Genomic DNA, 19,905 nt, shown 5'->3' with positions numbered 1-19,905 from the left:
TTTATAATATCATGTACTTGGGAAAGCGTGATCTTCAGATCATCTAGCATGGTTTCTGTCTGCAAAGGAAAATTAGGGAGGAAATGGCTTGCTGGGTCCAAGGTAGAGTTTAAGGCAAACTGACGGGCAAGTATGTTAGCTTTCTCAGTTGCTGTGCAAACAACCTCATGATTATTTGATAGTAGGGGTATTGTCGATTGCCCATTATTTACTATATATTTTATTAGGAATTCGATATTTTTTCCATAACATTTTATGGAACATATTTTCAGTTCACTTACAATCCATATAATTTCTTTTATACCAATGAGAAGTTTTTCGATTCTAATTTTTAAAACGTTTAATTTTTAGATGATGTCACATTAAATAGGTTCAACCTTGGCCATTTTCAATTTTCTCTTTGTAATTTCTTGTCATATTTAAAAGAGAATAACTTCGCAGAATGGCAAAGGTTAAAATAATTCCTTATGAAAAATATTCTGAGAAAGACAAATTGTGCTTGCAAAGAAATTTAATTGAATAAAAATATATTGTTCGTAACAATATACACCAACGTTCAACAAAAGGAAACTGCTAAGTAGAATCACATATCGATGAAAATCTGGATGATTCAGTCTTATATATTAAACATTTTTTAACTCCATATAATTTATTTATATGATTAAAGGAAAATATCTGTTTAACTTTTAGATGGAAGATATTTTTGTCATATTATTTAAATATAAATAGGTTCAAATTGTAAGGACACGTTGTGTAGCAGACAAAACAATAATTACAATTCAGTTGTGAGTGACAGGCGGTTGAAAGTTCAATCCTCAATGCATTTTTATTATCAAACCTAATCGAATTACTAAATTTAAATAAAATTTTCAGAATTTATTCAATGAATTATATATTTTATAAGGAAATAGAAAATTACAATACAAGATTATAAGATTTTATGGAATGCATTTCTTACTTAAAATTTCAATGTAATTTATTTTTCTTTACAATCCCTGTGTGGAGTTTTTGATTCTAATTTAAAAAATGCTTATTTAATTTTTACATGCTGCCAAACTAATTTTAGAATAATTTGGCCATTTTTTATTTTTAATTTGTGATTTTCTGTCATATTAAAAAAATGACTTTGTGGAAAGGCAAAGATTAAAAATAATCCCCCTGACTTTCCTCCAGAAAACATTCTGAAGAAGATAAATTTTATATGCAAAAAGAAAATTAATAAAATAAAAATTGTCCATAAAATTATAAACCAACGTTCAACTAAAGAAAAATGCTAGACAGAATCAAATATCAGATGAAATTCCATTCTTGTTTATGTTTGCCTGCCTTTAAAGCATGTGATCATACAACAATGCCTCACTTTTTTTATGCAGTCTTTGGTTTTGTATTCTGCAAGATCTTTTAAGCTGCATCGGTTTGGCAATAGAATGAAGACAAAGCAATATGTCCTCCTCTTCACATTCACATTTGAGTTAGTTTTGTATCCCCGTCTAGTCATAGCCATTTTAAAATAAACTCAATTACTTATTATGAAAATCCGGCTGGTTTAATTTCATATCACTTCATATTATCTTCGTGCAATTACTTTAACAATAATTTTAATAATAAAAAATATCTGTTTCATTTTTAACATATGTTTGTTAATTAGTTTAATGCAAATAGGTTCGAAGTCAGCCATTTTGATTTTTTTTTTTTTGTGTCTTGGTGAAAAATTATTACACCTGGTTTTTTCATAGATAATATTCTAAGAAGGATAAATCATATTTGCAAATAAATTAAATCGAATAAAAATGTATTGTTCATAATAACATGTACTAACATGCAACAAAGAAGAAAGTTTAGACACATTTGCAATTTCTAAAAAACATTTCAAACTTAGAACTAGATTTTTAAAAAAAAGCTCATTTTGTAACTCATTTATAATACAAAACAAAGTTTGGTGTATCATTACCAACGACCTACCTTCCGTCGAATGTTTTTATATGTGGATCATTGATTGATTTGCATAATCCAGATTTATCTCCGTCAATGATGTTTACCTGAAATTATTGAAGGAAGTGTGAATAAGATAAAACCACACAAAAACATTTTCTCCCAGTGAGGTGAATAAAATTAAGTCGAATACGTAAAGAAGTTTATTATTTCTAGTTAAGCAAAAAGAATGTTTTAACAGATATATCACAGATTATGAATTTTTTCAAATAAAATCTAAGTAGAAAAATCGTGGCAGTGATTGTGACCCAACGGGCCACAGGTACGTCTAGTATTAAACTAAGCGTTGGTGAAATAAAAAAAAACTTACTTTAACGACGGCAATAGATTTTTCCATCTGATTCGTGTTGTTAAGCATCGTACTAATGGAGACGGTAACTTTTCTTGTTTGCATTTTGTCTTTCAATCCATCGATGGTGGCTCGCACAGGGATCTTCAAGATAAGATGCCAGTTGTCATTGGTGATTAAATAGTGACATTTCTTCATCGCAGAAGGGCGATCTTGCTGGCCGAATACCAACTGTGGAATATACCATTGTCCGCACTTGAACTCAAGGTGCTTTTGCAGTTTCGTTTTTACATGAATCACACAACTGTTGTGGTGGCCATTATTATTGGTGCAGAGGAGACGAGGTGGGAGGACGGACTTAACCGAGATGAAATTATCTCCCTCTCCTTCAGTTACCACGATGGCGTGTTTTGTGACCTGTGAATAATAAGAATATGATACTTAAATTCTGTTTCAAAAGACAAAGAATATCTTTTATTTTTTATTGCGTAACTGTTATTAAATGTATCCGGAATGACGTATATGGTTTTCCAGATCCATTGAGTAATTAGGTAGGATTTTATATATTGGTGGAATGATGACATATACCGGGTGGAACGATAAAAGTGTCGCCATAAAGAAAACAGCACTACAGCTTTATTTTAAAATTTTATTGAAAAAAAATCAAGTCAGATAACTTGATTATGTAGTGTTAATATATTAACTATATTATAACTATATTATAACTATATAACTATATTATGTTAGTGTTACTGTTAATATAGAGGAGGTTAGTGCTTTTGTCATTTACCAGAATCTATAGGTGAGCGTGGCTTTAGGTAGATCTTAGAAAAAGACTTGCAGCCATTTAATTTTGTGAACACTTCTTCTGGACTAGGTAATGGATAATGAAAATCTTCTAAGGACCCGTTGAGTCCGGTCGCAAAGTCGGTGCAAACGCAAATTTTCCCCCGACCTTTTCTTTACGTAAACTGGCAGAGCAGCCCACTCACTATATTCAATTTTAGCCAGTATACCAATGCTTTCTAATCCGTCTAGTTCCTGATTTATTTTGTTCAGGGAAGCGAACGGGACATTATGTTTCTTTTTAAACACCGGTTGTGTGCCAGGTTTCAACTTTAACATAATCGGCTTTCGTAATATTTTCCACGTTTTGAGATTTATTATTGAAAGATCCGATCCACTGTCTAATTGGAATTTAATAGTCTTGCCAAAAATGTTAACCGTTACATATTTGCGTAGATTTTCATCTATGACGTCCTTAATTCTGGTTTGACGTACATGGCTTCTGAGTAGTGAACTTCCTTTTGCTGTTTCTCGGTTCGTATTTGACATTCTGCTAACTGTTTTTGCAATTCCTTTTGCTGTTCCCCGAATCGTATTTGATGTTCAGTCCAATGTTTTTCGGATTGTGACTGACGCTTTGTGGCATCGATATGCAACTTGGTCAAATGTTCCAACGCCAGTTTCAATTCGTCCATTTTGCTTTGTCAGCATTAGCAATTTCAAAACGTTCGCTGAATTTTACAAAACCGTTTTATTCTTTATTTCTTCCTCCAGACAATAAAACGAACAGAAAAAACATAAATATATAAAAAGTTCATTGTCTTAAGAAAAAAAAATCAAGTGTATATTTTTCTCCAGAGATAAAAAAAACAACGCCCGATTTTAGCAGCGAAACCACAAGTGACGAATTCTTTTTCCAGAAGTATAAAAATTTACCTTTCTAAATCGTGACGAACCTTTTTCTTTTTGCAAAAGTACAGCGCTATCTTTGAAAGTCGTGACGAACTTTTTTCTTTTCAACTCTCCCCCACCCTGTAATGATCTGCGTTTTTTTTGTTACCGTGAACCTTTCAGTTGCACCTGTTATGTTAGACACTTTCTTAGGCTTGATAACATTTGAGTCCGACGTTGTTAGTATTTTTAAAATACTATTTCAACGCGAGTATTTTATTTCAACGTCGTTACTGGTTTTGATTTTAGTATGCTCCTTGAATCCAATGTCGTCAGTGTTTAGTTTTTTAGAACACTGTTTTTAAACGTGAGTACGTTCTCCGAATCCAATGTCGCCAGTTTTACGGCTTGCAATAAGCCACAAAGAAAACAGAACAACGGAATAGAGTTTAAACAATGTAAAAAGTTACAACTAAAAAGAGTAGTAAACGTCACCGAGCAAGCGAGGGTCGCTCTGGTGTTTAATCCACACCTGGGATCAAAAGGTCTATGGTTTATATAATGGATAGAACAGTCCATTTGGAGGGTGATTCCCCCACAACAATAATGGTGGTAACTATATACAAAAAAAAAATCCTGGAGCAGAAAACATCATTCGTTTTAATTGTACAACTCCAGTCTTCGTAGCTCTTCAGGAGTCTTTATTTTTGAAAAAAAAAGAAAGTAAATTTAGATTGTAAAACAGTGTTTATTTTGTTTTAGATTGGATTGTAAAACTTACGACAATTTCTGCTTTAAACTTTTTACTGTTTCTTACTGGACCCATTGTATTGAAACAATCGCTTTCTTCGCATGCAGACACTGCACAGTACACCTGAGGAAATGAAAAATGATTAGTTAGTAATGTTGGTTAATTAATAACCTTTCATAGTTAATTTTGAATTAAATAAAACATACCTCGTTAGTTTCAAATAAAATTCATATTGGAAGTCATATCGATGGTTGACAAAAAGATAAATCAATTAACACATAACATGTTTTAGTTTTATGCACACATACACGGAGAAGAAAGACACATTTGCTTTTATTTTTTGAGTTAAAGTTTTTATATACAGATCAAAGAGGAGTAAGTTGCTCAAAATTTAAAACAAAACGTCTACTAAACCCAGAAAAGGGGAGGTAACTTCCCACATAATCCAAGGAACACAACAATAGTAAAAGCGTGACTGACATTGTACTGTATTTATGTCGGTTGTCAAACAGACAAAAAGTTATAGAAGCTAGAAGTAATCGTAAGAAAAAAATAATGACAGCTAAGATAGACTACACCAAAACCACCATAAAATGCATTGAAGCACAGAAATTAGGAACTCATGATTTCTTGGAAATCTACAATAGTGTAGTAAATAATGGGCAATCAACAATTTCTCCACTATTCAACAATCATGAGGCTGCTTGCACGGCAATCGAGAAGGCTATGCTTTTCCTCAAACTCTACATTGGACCCAGCGAAACACTCCCTTCCTGATTTTCCTTTGTGGACAGAAACCACATTAGGTGATCTGAAAATCACTTTTGAAGTGCATAATATCATAAAACTCTAGACATCTCAAAAGAATGTGAACCTTATCTCATCCCGCCTGTATTATTCAAAACAAATGCTCCACTGAGGTTCTCTCCAAGCTTTTCAACAAATGCCTTAACGAATCTTGCTTTCCTGACTGCTATAAAACTGCTTCTGTGGTACCAGTTTACAAGAATTCTGGCGAAATAACTGACCCATTAAATTATCACCCCATTAATCTCCTCTCTATCTTCGCCAAAATATCCTAACTGAATGGCCTTCTGGCATCTGGGGATCTTTGAACAGATTTACCATGAACTGACTAAAACAGAGGAAGGAAGGGCAGAAGCCCTAGGTATATCTAAGGCTTTTGACAGAGTATGGCATGAGGGTTTTCTTAGGAAAATCAGATCATATGGCATTACTAGACAAATACTTAACTTAATTAAACCCTTTTTAAGTAAGAGAAGAATCAAGGTTGTCTTCGATGGACGTCCTCAATGGATGGATGTCAAAACAATATGATATAAATGCAGGTATACCTAAGGGGTTTATCCTTGGACCTTTATTATTCTTGATATTCCTAAATGACCTCCCTGATGAAATTGTCTCCGAGATGGGGATATTTACTGATGACATCAGGGAGAAACGAATGAACACATCTCTAAGGCAATAGCAGGAAATCCTTGAGAAATACCTCCATCCCTGATGCTTGAAGGCCTTCTACTCTAGACTTTTGAATTCCCTTCCAGGTTTCTGCTTCCCCATCTCTACTGACATGCAGAAGTGCAATATAAACAGACATCTTGCTGTTCAACTCCCCACATAGTATACCTGCAATCATGTCCCAGATAGTAGTCCCTTATATCAAACTGGCATTGTGCCTTGTTTGGAGTGAAAATGCAATAAAATAAAAGTATATCAAGAAATTAAAAACATAATAAAAAATGTGTGAAGTTTTACTTGCATAAAAACAACTAAAATTTAAATCAATAAGAAATGAATTTTTTTTTCAAATAATTTAGTACTTCAGGATTTTAAATTTGATTCAGGCTATCCAAAAACATTTATATTTGTTGGCTACGAATAATAATAATAATAATAATAATAATAATAATATTATGACTCCACTCGGTCTTGACAGATTTCAGCGTCAAAGAGAAATCTCGGACGATTAGATAAGCAGAGAAAAAAAAACAGCATCTGGTATATCCAAGTTATCAGCCATTTTAGTACTGACCAGGTTCAACATTGCTTAACTTCGAGGATCTAACAGGATCTAACATGTGTCGCCATGATTATGCCATAATAATGATAAAAGCTTTTGCCACCTAATTCCCAGGCAATACCAATGGCTATTACCAGTGAGAGATCAAAGGTAAACGACTGTTGTGATAATGTAAAATCATCTGTGCTGGTTATTGAGAAAGGTAGAGAGCACTAGAACTCTGAGGAGACTTGTTGTCACGCAGACTCCAAGGAACAGCACAGATTATTGCCAGTGAGTGATCGCTGGTGATGGTCTGCATGAGTGATGATGATAATCATCTCATCTATTTCTTGTAGTTAAGGATCTGACGTTTCTTCTGGCAACTTGCAATTCCAAACTCTAAGCTCGACAGTCTTGAATTAATTTCATTCGAATTCCATTTTCTAAAATCCTTGTTGATGATTTGAAAAGTTTTCTTGGGTTTTCTCACTTTACTCCAGCATCAGCCTTGCACCTAAAGATCTCCGCAGTTTTTAAAATAAAAACTAGCCTGGGAGTCCGGCGTTTCCTGGGTGTTTGGAGGTATATGTTGAGTAAAAAAAAATGTTGTAGTGGGAAGGCAGGCTCGAACCTGTACCGTAAAGGAGGAAAAGAACAAAAAAATGTGATCAATCCGGAAGTGATGTAGGTTTAAATTAAGGCTAGACAATCGAAAAGAGGGAATGACTTTCGAAAATACCGGCGACAAAAGCGACACCTCCCTGTAGAAAAGTGCCCGGTTGAGGGTGAAGAAATTAATGTTTTTAGCCAATTTTTCGATATTTGTCGTCTGAAAGGTCGAGCCTTAAAACGATACTGGTTTTGTGAAAATCCCTTGCCTCTGTCGAAAGTTTTAGGCAGACATGCAAACATACATACATTTATATATTGGTAGCTCAAACCAATTAAAAAGCTTGCCCTATCTCTGTATACCCTTTATGTAAAATTTCAAATGTTTAGACCAGAAATTGTCTGTGTAATTTGGTAGAGACCGTAGCGGTCATTTTTTTTTATTTTGATCCCTATTATGACTCTTTAACATTTATTGTTTTCGGCTCAAATCAAGTTATTAAGTTAGATCTATGTCCAAGGAAACTATATCTAAAATTTAAAGCGTTTAGACCCAAAATTGTCGGAGGAGTTTGGTAGAGTTCTCAAAGGTCAAATCGTTGAACTTTGACCTCTTAACAGCCCAATTTCTGGCCGAAAACGGATTACAAAGAGTTTCCCAAATCTCAGTACCCTGTATATCAAATTTCGAGTCTGTAGACTGAAAATTGACAGAGTTATTGTGTAGGGAAATGTACACAGACAGACAGATACTTTCACTTATATATATATATATATATATATATATATATATATATATATATATATTTGCTTTTTTCTACGTAGCCAACCCAACATAACTGACTGAGCATCAGTTTAGGGACCATACTGAAATATTATTTGAACAGCCATTCTTAACATTGGGTGAGAGAGTGATTTTTTAACTATTCTATATTTTCACCTAGCAATTAAATAAAAGGATCTTACTGAAATAATAACATTAATATTTAGCAAAACATTATTAACATGAGGAGGGTTTTTTTAATTAAATATTCTGTACTTTCACCTAACAATTTAATAAGCAAAAGATATCATAAAATTAAATTTCAATTGAAAATCCTATCTAAAAAATAGCATGGTCTGTAAAATGCAGAAATACTTATTTTTTGTAGTTACCGTTTTTCCGTAGGATAACAGATCCAAGTATTTTTCTTCCAAATTATGATGAGTGATATTTTGATTCTCTGATTTGTAAACCATTGTTTTGTCAACATACCAAAATACTGAGTATAAAAGACCTTTTCTCAGAGCAGCGAATGAACAATGGAAGTACACTTTATTCATAGGTGTCATTTTTAATTGAAGGATCGGTTCAGTTTTAAACGTTGGTGGTTCTGAAATGTGAATAACAAAGAGAATGTTATTGAAAACAAAACATGTCAAAGTTTAAAAAATATGTGGGATTGCTTCTCTTAGAAGAAGTAGTTGGAAATAAGTAGGAGTTACAAAACATTGTAGCAGCCACGGCAGCAGAAATACCACGGCACCATTACAATTTTGATTCTGGGTTTAATTTCTAAGCTTGGCACTGTTTTAACTTTCTAGCTTGCCCAATCAGGACACATCATGTAGACGAACAAGGGATACTATTAATATTTGCAACATAGTGCATATGAGCGTGTGGGAAAATATTAGCGAAGGATAGATGGCTTTCAAAGAGATTAGCAGCAGCAGTCGTCGTCGAAAAACTGCATCTGCAAATTAGGTGCAAAGTGTGCGCAAGAAGAGAAAGGGGAAAAAAGGAAAGAAAAATGTACCATGTGTTCCGAGAGAAAGAAAGTAGTCGTCGAATAAAATGGATGTTTAAAGTTGAGGACGAGAATGGGCCAGATGTGGCCGGCATAGGTTTAAAGAATAGAAAAACACGACCAAGATAGATGGACACGTGACAGCGAGAGACTTTTTAAGTCGGGAAGAGAGAGTAATATATAATAAAAGAAAAAAATTGTTGAACAAGAAAAAATGGCGACCTGGATTTTTAATTATTTCTGTTTGTTTGTAACGGCAACGTTACAGATTGATAAAAATATTAACACGCGGTCTACTTCTTTTTTTCTTGGTCAGGACATGGTTGTGATAACAAATCCACGTTACTAGGATCAACCTCCAAATTTCTCTCTTCGCGTGTAACAGACCCCCACTCCTCTAGCCTCCAGACATCTGGTCTTGCGTTCAACTTTAACAAGAATCTATGGTGGCTACCGTCGAATACATGCGAACATGATATAGCACACATATACGCCATGACTTTAACGCGTGTGTATTGCGCACAAACATTCTTTTTATATGAACTCTTTTCCTTTGCGTACAAACCAGACATTCATGTTATTCTTAGTATATGAACTGTTTCTCTTACATACAGGACATTTCATTTAAAACCATGAGGACTTCCTCACCTTTTGTCTTCGTCCATAATCATGGATGTGTTTATTTACTTCCCTTTCGTTTTCCTTTCTATTTACACGGTAGCGTTAAATTTGTTTTTCAATATTAGAATAAAACAAAGTAAAATCACTTGAAACCGTGGTTCGAATCCTGTGACCAGTAGTGCAGTTACATAAAATCACATTGACGAAGCTTGGTTTGAACAATTATTTAAAAAGATCCCTTTAAGAGCACTCTATAAAAAACATAAAAACTTTCTATCTAAAGTAAAATTTCCTTCCCTCAGGTAAAAACGAACACTCTCTGGAGTCTTACTAGTAAATGAATAATATGAATATTTTCCTTCTCCCTTGTATGCCGATTGGAGGGGATGTTGGCTCAGATCATCTAAAAACTGGGGGGAGGTCTAATCATATTCAAACTATCAGGTCGATGCAAAACTTTCTTCGGATTTGTAAAAAGGGCATTTTAAATTATTGTAACCTATTTTATGCATATTATTATTACTTAAACATATCGCCATGATTAATTTATAATTTTTTCTTTTAGATTTTTAAAGCATCGTTCATGTTTTTCTGCAAGATTCTAAAACCGAAAACGACCTTTTTTAGTGAACAAAAAGGAAGTCATCTTTGATTATGTTCATCCTCACACAGCACTACTGACCAGAGAATTTGATTGGGAGATCTTTCCCATTCTATATCTTCTCCTGTCTCAGCTCTCTGGGATTATTACTTATTTCGAGGATCATAAAATGATTTAGATGATCTTTGATTAACATCACGAGACAAGACCGACATGAGTTAGAATCGTATTTCACATTAAACCTAAAGAAATTTACAAGCAAGGCGTTGACAAATGGAATCATGTAATAAAGAGCAAAGGTTGTTATCGTTATGAATAAATATTTCCAAAAACACATTTTTCATTGACAAGATGGCATTTTAAATAGGTAACAACGTTTGCATCGACCTAATAACTTTCATATTATTTCTCATTGCTAGAACTTATACTTGAGTCTGTGGGGCAAACTATTAAAGAGTTGGCTTCAAGTATTATCAGGGTATTTTAAAACTTCTGCACACTATTGGTCCATAAATTTTAGAATAGATAAATCGTAAAAAACGAGTGAATTAAATGAAATATTTGACAAAAAAATCTCAAGAAATTCTACTTACCAAATTCAATGCCAAGGTCTTCTATCATCTGTTGTGTGGCTGATGCAATGACCCATCCACTAATGACAAAACGTGGAGGTTTAAAGCCTGTGATGCACTGTCCAACCAATAATTCATTGATCTTATCACCAGTAATGGTTTTTTCAAGGAATTGTCCCTGGTGAGCCGTCACTTTTCCGTTGAAAGACAAGGACAAACCATTTTGAAGGCTCCAAGAGAAACTTATCTTAAAAAAGTAATTGACCTTGTATGGTTTCGTTTTAACCACCCATTGTCTTGTCTTGGTACTGACAGAAAGAAACATAAATCCTTTTGAAAGCCACATTGCCATTCCTTGAGAGTCAGGACGGTTACCACCATTGGAGAAAATGCACATCTCGTTGGTGACGGTCAGCAATTTCAGATAGAAAAAGACTGTGACACCAAAAGGACATTTTTCTAGGTTGCCAATGCAGTGAGTATTTTTTCCAAAATTTAGAAATCCTTTGGTACCGTCTAACAGAGCTGCTTTTACTCCAAATGGACCATCGATTAAGGAGACATTAGAACCTACGGTGATGTTGGTGTTGAGAAGCTTGCCGGATTCTATTTTGATGAAGAGGTAACGTTTTATGATGATACTCCGAACTGCAAAAAAAATTTTTTTTTTTATTAAAACCGAATAATATATTGTTAAAATAATTGTAGAAATTTGATGATACATAAAAATGTGTTTAATCTTTACATATAATCGAACTATCAATAAATATTCAAGTATGCAAAATCACAAGAACAGTGCATTGTGAAGAAAAAGTAAGTCGATGAAATCGGCATGAAAGGTATTGCACAATAATAAGAGCCTTTTTTAGCGGAACTCTTGAGCTCCTCGTGTTAAAAAACCTTCTACCCATATTTCACTACTCTTGAGAGAAGACAAGATCAACTCGTTTTTATCTCGAATATCAGCGCACATCAGTTTGGTTCAGGTTGAGAGATGTTTATACAATCTCAACCGGGTCTAAGCAATCAGGGTAGACAGATAAAAAGGTTAAACCACCTTGACCGATACTAGCTCAACGTCCAATAGTATTAAATATGTAAACACAATTTTTTTTTTACACAAATTTCACAGAAAGTGTTTTAAAACAATAAAAATAAGTATTATTAAATTAGTTCTTGTGATATTCTTAACAGTAAGAGAAAGGGAGAGATCAAAGCAACTAGTTCTGTTACTATAATATATGGTATGGTATTGTAGATACGACAAAGTTATCTCCCTTTAAAGTTATCTTTTTTTGTGTAGGAGAATGGAATGAGTGTTTCCCTTCGTTTAATGATTGTTTATTGAAATGTTGCCCTTGCAGCAGTTTATTCCTGCAACCATTGTTCCAGCTTCTGCAGTTCTGGTTCTTGCCCTTTTCAATTCTTTCTGTCAATACAACCCTTGTCCCACATGAACCGGACCTACATAAGGCATCTCCTTACACTGCAAAGACGTCCCCATCATTCTTTGTGTGACGTCATCCCATTATGCCCATATTCCATTTTCCCATTCCTGTCAGTCCAGCCTTTTCTTTTTGTACTGCTTCCTCATCCCTGTCGATTAAGCCTTTACTGCAGCCTTTGTATGCTTCACACAGTTTCTTTTTCCTTATTGTTAAAACTATGTGAATTCAATTGCTTAGAGACGTGTACCTTGTATTCAACACTTTATGTTGTATTATGGTTTCCAAAGAAAAACATCAATAAAAGTATATTCTTCTAATCAACCTCTTTTGTCGTCTTTTCGTTGCTGATACATGTTGGCAAACATATGTTTTGGAGATACCCTTTTATTCTCTAACCACATACATTGCCTATCTTGATAGAGTGAGAATATTCAATATTCGCATTCTTCAATAATTTTCTTGTATGTTCACTAAAGTTGATTAATGTATTGTAGTAGATTTAGAAATCGATGTCCGAGACGAAGAAGTATAAGCTTTCTTTCTTTCTTTCTTTCTTCGACTTACTCTTTCCTCCTCTTTTCCTTTTAACTTCTTTTTTGGCAGCACGACGCCGAGATACGTTTCGAATGAATGCTAAGAATGGCTTTATTTACTCCCGTTTTCTTTCTCTGCTTCGTTAGGATTTGCTTTCTACATCACTTCCAAAAGCAAGAAGTTTTCACGGAAACATGTGACCTTCAAATATCTTCCAACCAATAAAAATCATTTCAAACTCTAAAAGTAACAATCAGATGTAAAATCAAACAAGCTTATAAAACAGTGACTTGGTAAACAGAAATTCAGAGTTCTTCTGGTGATACATGCCTTGACTTTCAACACCAACAACGCCCATCACAGAAGCTGACATTTCTTTAAGTCTACTATATATCCAGTGAATGCACCCAGAAAATAAACACACACAACAGAACTTTCTTACGTTTTTGTCTACTTTTTATTCAGAAACTTTAAAACTTTTCAACAAACTTTATCTTTCAAAGTATATTTTACATCTCTGCACAATTGTTGATATAAATATATTTTCTTCATTAATTCATGTTTTCTTGTTTGCATTCCAATTTCCCATTGCTGAGTTAGCACTTGCTAACTGGTGACCCATTCTTAACATTCATATTTTCATCCATCTTTTTCATTTGCCAGTTTTACTAAATATACGTATGTCAATTATTCTACCTGTGACCATGGCTGACATGACAGTATCATTCAAAAGTTTAATTATAAAGGAGATCGATTAACATAATGCTATTACATATGTAAGTGTGACAGACCGAAAGAACGTGCTATTTTAAAAAGGAGCATGATGAACTGACGGACAGAGCCTTTCATTTATAAAGATACAACGTTGCATCTAGAAATTGAAAAAAAAAAAGAAAATTAAAAAGATTAAAAAATTAAAAATTAAAAGAAGATAGGCTCCCTATATTGTGCTAGAAAATCATTTACATCAGAGAGTATCCTATATCTTTACAAAGCCACAGTTCACCCATGTATGAAGAATTGTTGTCTCCTCTGGCTTGCGAATTTATCTCTCACTCTTAGACAAGGTAAAAAAAAAAAAAGAAAAAGAGTCTTAATCAAATCTAATAAGTCCCGTACTATCGACCACGCTCCAACATCTGTCCTATCACCACAATGTTGCATCCCTGTGACTGTTTTAAAAGTACTTTAATGGAACGTGTTCAGTAGAACTAATAACACTTATTCCCCCTTGCTGTACATAGTTATGACTAACCTGACAAGCAGCAAAATCCCGCCCTTTCATGCCAGAAAGCTTTCAGCTCTAATAATTTCTTCCCTCGAACTGTCAGACTTTGGAATTCCCTCCATGTTTTCTGCTTTTGTGACTGTTACTAACCGTCAGAAACGAACAAATATTTCAGTGCTCAATTCTCCACACTCGTGTGAGATACCATCTCAAAAGTAGCAATATGTCTTGTTTGAGGTGAAAAGGTATAAAAAGAAAAAAAAAGAAGAGAGAAATGTTGCTGTAAATTATCATTTTGTTGTTACTTAAATAAATTTGCCGCTTACCATCCACTGCTGACCAGGTCGAGTTACTTTTCTCAGCAAGGCAGGCTTGACTGGATTGCAACGGATTCACAAAACCATGAAAGTAGCAAACTTTACCAATAAGGCAAGTGTTTTTCTGGAAATAGATGCAAGAGTAACATAAAATTAAATAGAAAGACACATTGGACACATCATTCAAAACATTATTTCGTAATTTGAAAAAACTTCGGGCATCAAATAATGTATTTTTAATTTTTATATTTTTTAATTTTAATAAGTAATTTGATACACGATACACATAATCAATAAAAGTGTTCCACCTTTATATCTTGTGTCGCATCAGTTTGAATCTGTCACACCTTTGCATTTTTATAAACTTAAATTTCTTTTTATATATTTTTTATTATTTAAATATTTAAATATTTTTCTGAAACTTCCGGTGGTATGCACCTCTTTTTAAGAAGGCGTTTTTACTCTTTATTCTGCAGCAGAATGAAGAGAAAGAAAGAAAGAGTGTATATCACTGAAAGTCTCAGAAAAAAAAAATGATTTCATTCATTTAATAAAAATTATATAAAATTATATTTCTAAATATTTGGATTATTCAAACTACTATTATTTTGGTGAAACGTGGACACGGAGTCTTCTGTCTTTAATTTTCAGATTTTCTAATCACTTTATTTGGTGAGATTTGGCTTCCTTAAATTCTTGCCAATATAATATATCCTGTGATTTGTTGATGCAGGTTTTGTCATCAGCCAGTGATATTACTCACATCCAAGAATAGCAGATGACCCTATGTTAGATAGCGGTTACATCAGTTAATGTTAATCTTAAAAAGGATCGAATTAAATGTCGAAATAACATGAAGTTTAGGAAATAAATCAGTTCCGATTAAAATGACAGGAAGAGACAACCTAAAGGTTGGTATTACGTAATAAGTCAAAGAGAGTAAAAAAAAAAAAAAAAACCAGTGACATCGGTCGACATGATATATAACGTTACGAATATAGGGGGATGGAGAAATAAAGGTTGCAAATTAATCTGGTAATTGAACGGGTGCAGGACATATCACCAATAATGCTAGAATAACTGAAAGGAAAACTTTGATAATCGCAAAGAGTGAAATGCTCCATCTGTTCGTTCTTTCCACCCATTTATCCATTATAAGGTAGTTGACTAATTAGGTATAATAGTAGTCTATCTCTCTCTCTTTCTCTCCCGTGTGATCTATTTCTCTCCAACTCAACTTAAAACTAGAACTCGCAACGAACGTCTTAGTCTCCTTTTCTGTACATGTAAAAAAGTTCTATTTGACTAGCTCTACTGATGACGAATCAAATGAGCAAAAACACTTTGTTATTCAATTTATTCGAAAGTAAAACAAAAACAAAGAAAGCTTTATTTTATCAAAATTCAGTTTTACTTACCTTTTGTTTACAACTTGTGAAAGTGCATTCCTCACAAAATGGATTGAAATGAACTATGGAGATGTTGACACTCCACAAAAGTTTGTTGTTACTGATCGCCACAAGATGGATGCCTTGTGCAGGAACGGGACAGATCACTTGTTCAGAACTGATATATTTAGCTGCTATAATGCGTGTGATCTAAAAGAGAAAACTAAAATTTATAAAATATCACTTGAAAAAAAAAAAAAAAACGAATTAATTTTGTGTTTAAATTATCATCGACCAAGTGTAGTTCCTATTTACTTGCCTCTCCACAAGGGCAAACTTAGACACATGGTCGGTTTTAATGTGACAACAATTCAGCTTCCCAAAAAGGGGAACTCTGGATTAGGATAAAATTTTTCTCTGTCTAGAAGGATTTCTTCTTCACTGATGGAGGAAAGAAAGATTAAATAAAGTGTCAAAGCATATACTACACTTTGGATCATTTATTTTTATAAATTACGGCATGCAATTTAATTTTAATTTGACAAGAAAGGCACAAGACCATCAAAAGAGTGTGGAAAATTGGTGTTGGTTATCCTTTGTCTATTTTATTTTTAGTTAGAATTATTATAATTGTGGTACAATACGACATTTACTCTAAAATATCGTTAGTGTATTAAAAATTTAATTTCTTGTTTTTTTTTCTTGTCCTCTCCCCTTTCCTGTCTCTCTCTCATATATATATATATATATATATATATGTATATATATATATATATATATAGTAGTGAAGGCTTTGGTATTACTGCTAACCTTTGTCTGTGCAGATCACTGCCACAAGACAAAGTATACAGTAGACCACAAGTTTTTACATCAGAGTTTACTTTCACCTAAATGCATGCCTTAACAAAGACTACGGGGTGTATCTCTCCCAGTGAATTAATGTACCCCCAGATACTAACCTGGAAATTTTTACGACTGCACAGTACATATAGTGCCTAGCCTTCCCAAATGGTCACCCATCTGCTACTGGCCAACGATCTGGCACAAACCGGTGTATCAACTTGATTGTGCCGTATATATATATATATATATATATATATATATATATATATATATATATATATATATATATATATATATATATATAGATATATATATATATATATATATATAGAGAGAGAGAGAGAGAGAGAGAGACGATTGATTGTACCGTATATATATAACTAATATATATAACGAATATTGGCTGAAGAGAGCTTGATAAGGATACCTTAAACGGGCCTTATTATCGGGTTTGAAACCGACGGTACCAATGATCTGTCTCAACTAACAACTTTCTGTACACAAAATATAAATATATATATATATATATATATATATATATATATATATATATACACACAAATGCATCGGAAGTGAATAGTGGAACAATAAGAAAAAGATGACCTGGCTCACCAGTATCGGCAACAAATTAAAACTGTTTTGTTGCTGCCGATCTCATAGCAAGACGATGTTTCTTACCAGTGACTTATGCTATTTCCCCAAATTTATTGCTTGCCGTCAATACAATTGAATTCATTTTTGTCATTATTGCTTTTCTGTCTACAACTTTCCATTTTTCCTATTGCTCATCTCATGTTTAGTATTCTTTTCAAACGTATTAACACCAACATTAACATAAGAACATTAAAATGATCATCTACTTACATCGTCTTTAATAACGCGACAGGATAAATTCCCCCCTTCAATAAAACCATTTCCATATATTATGACAAGAGTTATGTCCCTTGGAATACTGATCTTAATCAATAGACCATCGACATCAATCGTTGGAGGAGCCGATATGTTGAATGAACAGTCAGCACCGTCGAAGCCATCATTGCAGATACACACTCCTGCGAAGAAAATAAAATCAATAAATATATAGTAATTGTTATAAAATTAGATTGTCGTCAACTAATCTTTCTCATATTTCTCAGTACTAGGACTTATACTTGGATTTATGGAACAATAAAGTAATTGACTTTGGGTATAATTAAACTATGTCCAGGCCTCTGCATGCAAGCTCCACCAGCATACGTGATATTTACAAATACACACGGAGGGGATTCTCTCATCAAGATGAATTCCTTATATAATTAGGTTGTCACTAACAAAGAACACATTTAAAAAAAATATACAGTTTATAAAAGATATACAGTTTCATTATTATTTGTCAGAGTTCCCTCCTAATATATTTGCTTCTTAGTTTGTGATCATTGCTGTAAGTTGGCTGTGAAAGATACTCTGGATGCAATATCAAACAGGACTGTGAAAGTTAGTTGCATGGCAGTTTGATTTACTGGAGAATTGTTGCTATACATCTGTCTCTGATTGCAGTCATCGATCTTAATTTTCACCAGCAATGCCAGGTCATGCTAGTATTTTTTTAATTACATTTTCACCCCAAACAAGGCACATTGCCACTTTGATGTAGGGGGCTACTATTAGGGATACAGGCTACAGGGGTACTAGGTGGGGAGTTGGGCAGCAAGATGTCGGTTCACGCTACACTTGAACTTCCGCATGTCAGTACAGTTGGAGAAGCAGGAACCTGGAAGGGAATTCAAAAGTCTAGCGGTTCTGGAGAAGAAACTGCTGAAGTAGAAGGCTCTCTTACATCTAGGGATCTCTACTGTGAAGGGGTGGGATTTTGCTGCTTGTTGGGTTTGTTGGGAGTATTTACATAGAGGGGGCACAAGTGCTTGTAGTTCGTTGGAACATTCACCGTTAAAGTACTTGTAGAACAGGCAGAGGGATGCTACATTACTTCGATGGGACAGAGGCTGAGGCTTGGATGACAGTTCAGGACCTATTAAGTTGACGACTCTCTTTTGAACCTTATCTAGGAGTGAGAGACTAGTAGCAGATGCACCGGCCCAAATATGACAACAATACTCCATACATGGGCGAATGGTGGCCTTATAGAGGTACGGGATACTTTCGGCTGTTAGTAGCTTTCTAGCACGGTAGAGAGAACCTACCTTCTTCACAGTGGTCCTGGCAATACTCTCAATGTAATTGTTCCAACTCATGTTTCCTGTGAGCGTTAGGCCGAAGAGTTTAAAAGATGTGCTTTCAGATAAAGACTTTTTGGTCATTGCTATTGGTGGTAGAGAAGGTTTCTTGTAGTTGCAGCACTGAATGTGACCATCCATTCTTGTCCCCATTCAACTATAGATTGGAGGTCATCCTCTAGTGGTTCTGCCATTTCTTAGATATGTGTTCATTTGTTTTCCTGTCATGTCTGTTATAGAGCGTGGTGTCATCAGCATATATACCCATCTCGCAGACACTTTTGTCAGAGAGGTAATTTATGAACATTAGGAATAGACCCCTGAGGCACTCCCGCATTTATATCATATTGTTTAGATGTACGACCATCGAGAACAACCTGGATTTTTCTCTTATCTAGGAAGGATTTAATTGTGTTAAGTATTCTTCCAGTGATACTGTATGATATGATTTTCCTTAGAAGACCTTCATGCCATACCCTGTCAAAAGCCTTAGATATATCTAAAGCTACCGCTCTACCCCCCTGCTTTGAAGTAAACCATTGGGGAGAGTGGGGCTTGCTATAAAATTTCCTCATGAGAACATGTGCTTCAATTGCTGTTTTGAACCATTCAGTGGTCTCATTTGCGCACTGTTCAGTAGGAAGTGAAAAGATATTTCGCCCTGGGGCGTCTTTGATGAGATCCCTGATGGCTTCCCAGTCAGCCTTTTTATAATATCTTGTTGTTTTGTGCAATGGCTCTTCCATTTTGGCTCTAGAGTTTAAGGCGATTTCAACTATTATCACTACGTGATCAGCATTTTCAAGTGGGTTGTAGGCGTTCGTAACACAATCATCAGGAACTGTGGTCAGAAACAGATCTAAAAGTGATGCGTGTTGTTCTTGCTGGTTAGAGAAACAGGTTGGGAACGTAACCATCTGTGATAGGGAATGAGTAATAGAGAAGCTATGTGTTGTGCTACCAGCTGCGTCTATGTAAGTAGAAAATCCAAACTAGTTGTTGTGGTGGACAT

The 19,905-nt window shown here is 34.3% G+C and overlaps 1 protein-coding gene across 1 annotated transcript in view; it reads right to left on the bottom strand.

Annotated features, from left to right (window-relative positions):
- Positions 1–19,905, bottom strand: part of LOC145284085 (uncharacterized) — a 473,693-nt gene that overhangs the window by 307,128 nt on the left and 146,660 nt on the right. Inside the window, exons 39-46 of the mRNA XM_080133151.1 lie at positions 17,545–17,732; positions 15,868–16,047; positions 14,459–14,573; positions 10,944–11,570; positions 8,497–8,714; positions 4,740–4,832; positions 2,303–2,698; positions 1,963–2,039 (exon numbers count right to left, since the gene is read on the bottom strand). Coding sequence (XP_079989277.1) covers positions 1,963–2,039; positions 2,303–2,698; positions 4,740–4,832; positions 8,497–8,714; positions 10,944–11,570; positions 14,459–14,573; positions 15,868–16,047; positions 17,545–17,732 — 1,894 coding nt within the window. The remainder of the gene's footprint in view (positions 1–1,962; positions 2,040–2,302; positions 2,699–4,739; positions 4,833–8,496; positions 8,715–10,943; positions 11,571–14,458; positions 14,574–15,867; positions 16,048–17,544; positions 17,733–19,905) is intronic.

This window comes from Euprymna scolopes, chromosome 8, assembly GCF_053919585.1.
Source record: "Euprymna scolopes isolate OS-2025 chromosome 8, ASM5391958v1, whole genome shotgun sequence".
Classification (NCBI taxonomy): Eukaryota; Metazoa; Mollusca; class Cephalopoda; order Sepiida; family Sepiolidae; genus Euprymna; species Euprymna scolopes.
The sequence above is the reverse complement of the archived record's forward strand: the minus strand, read 5'-3'. Positions and strand labels throughout refer to the sequence as shown.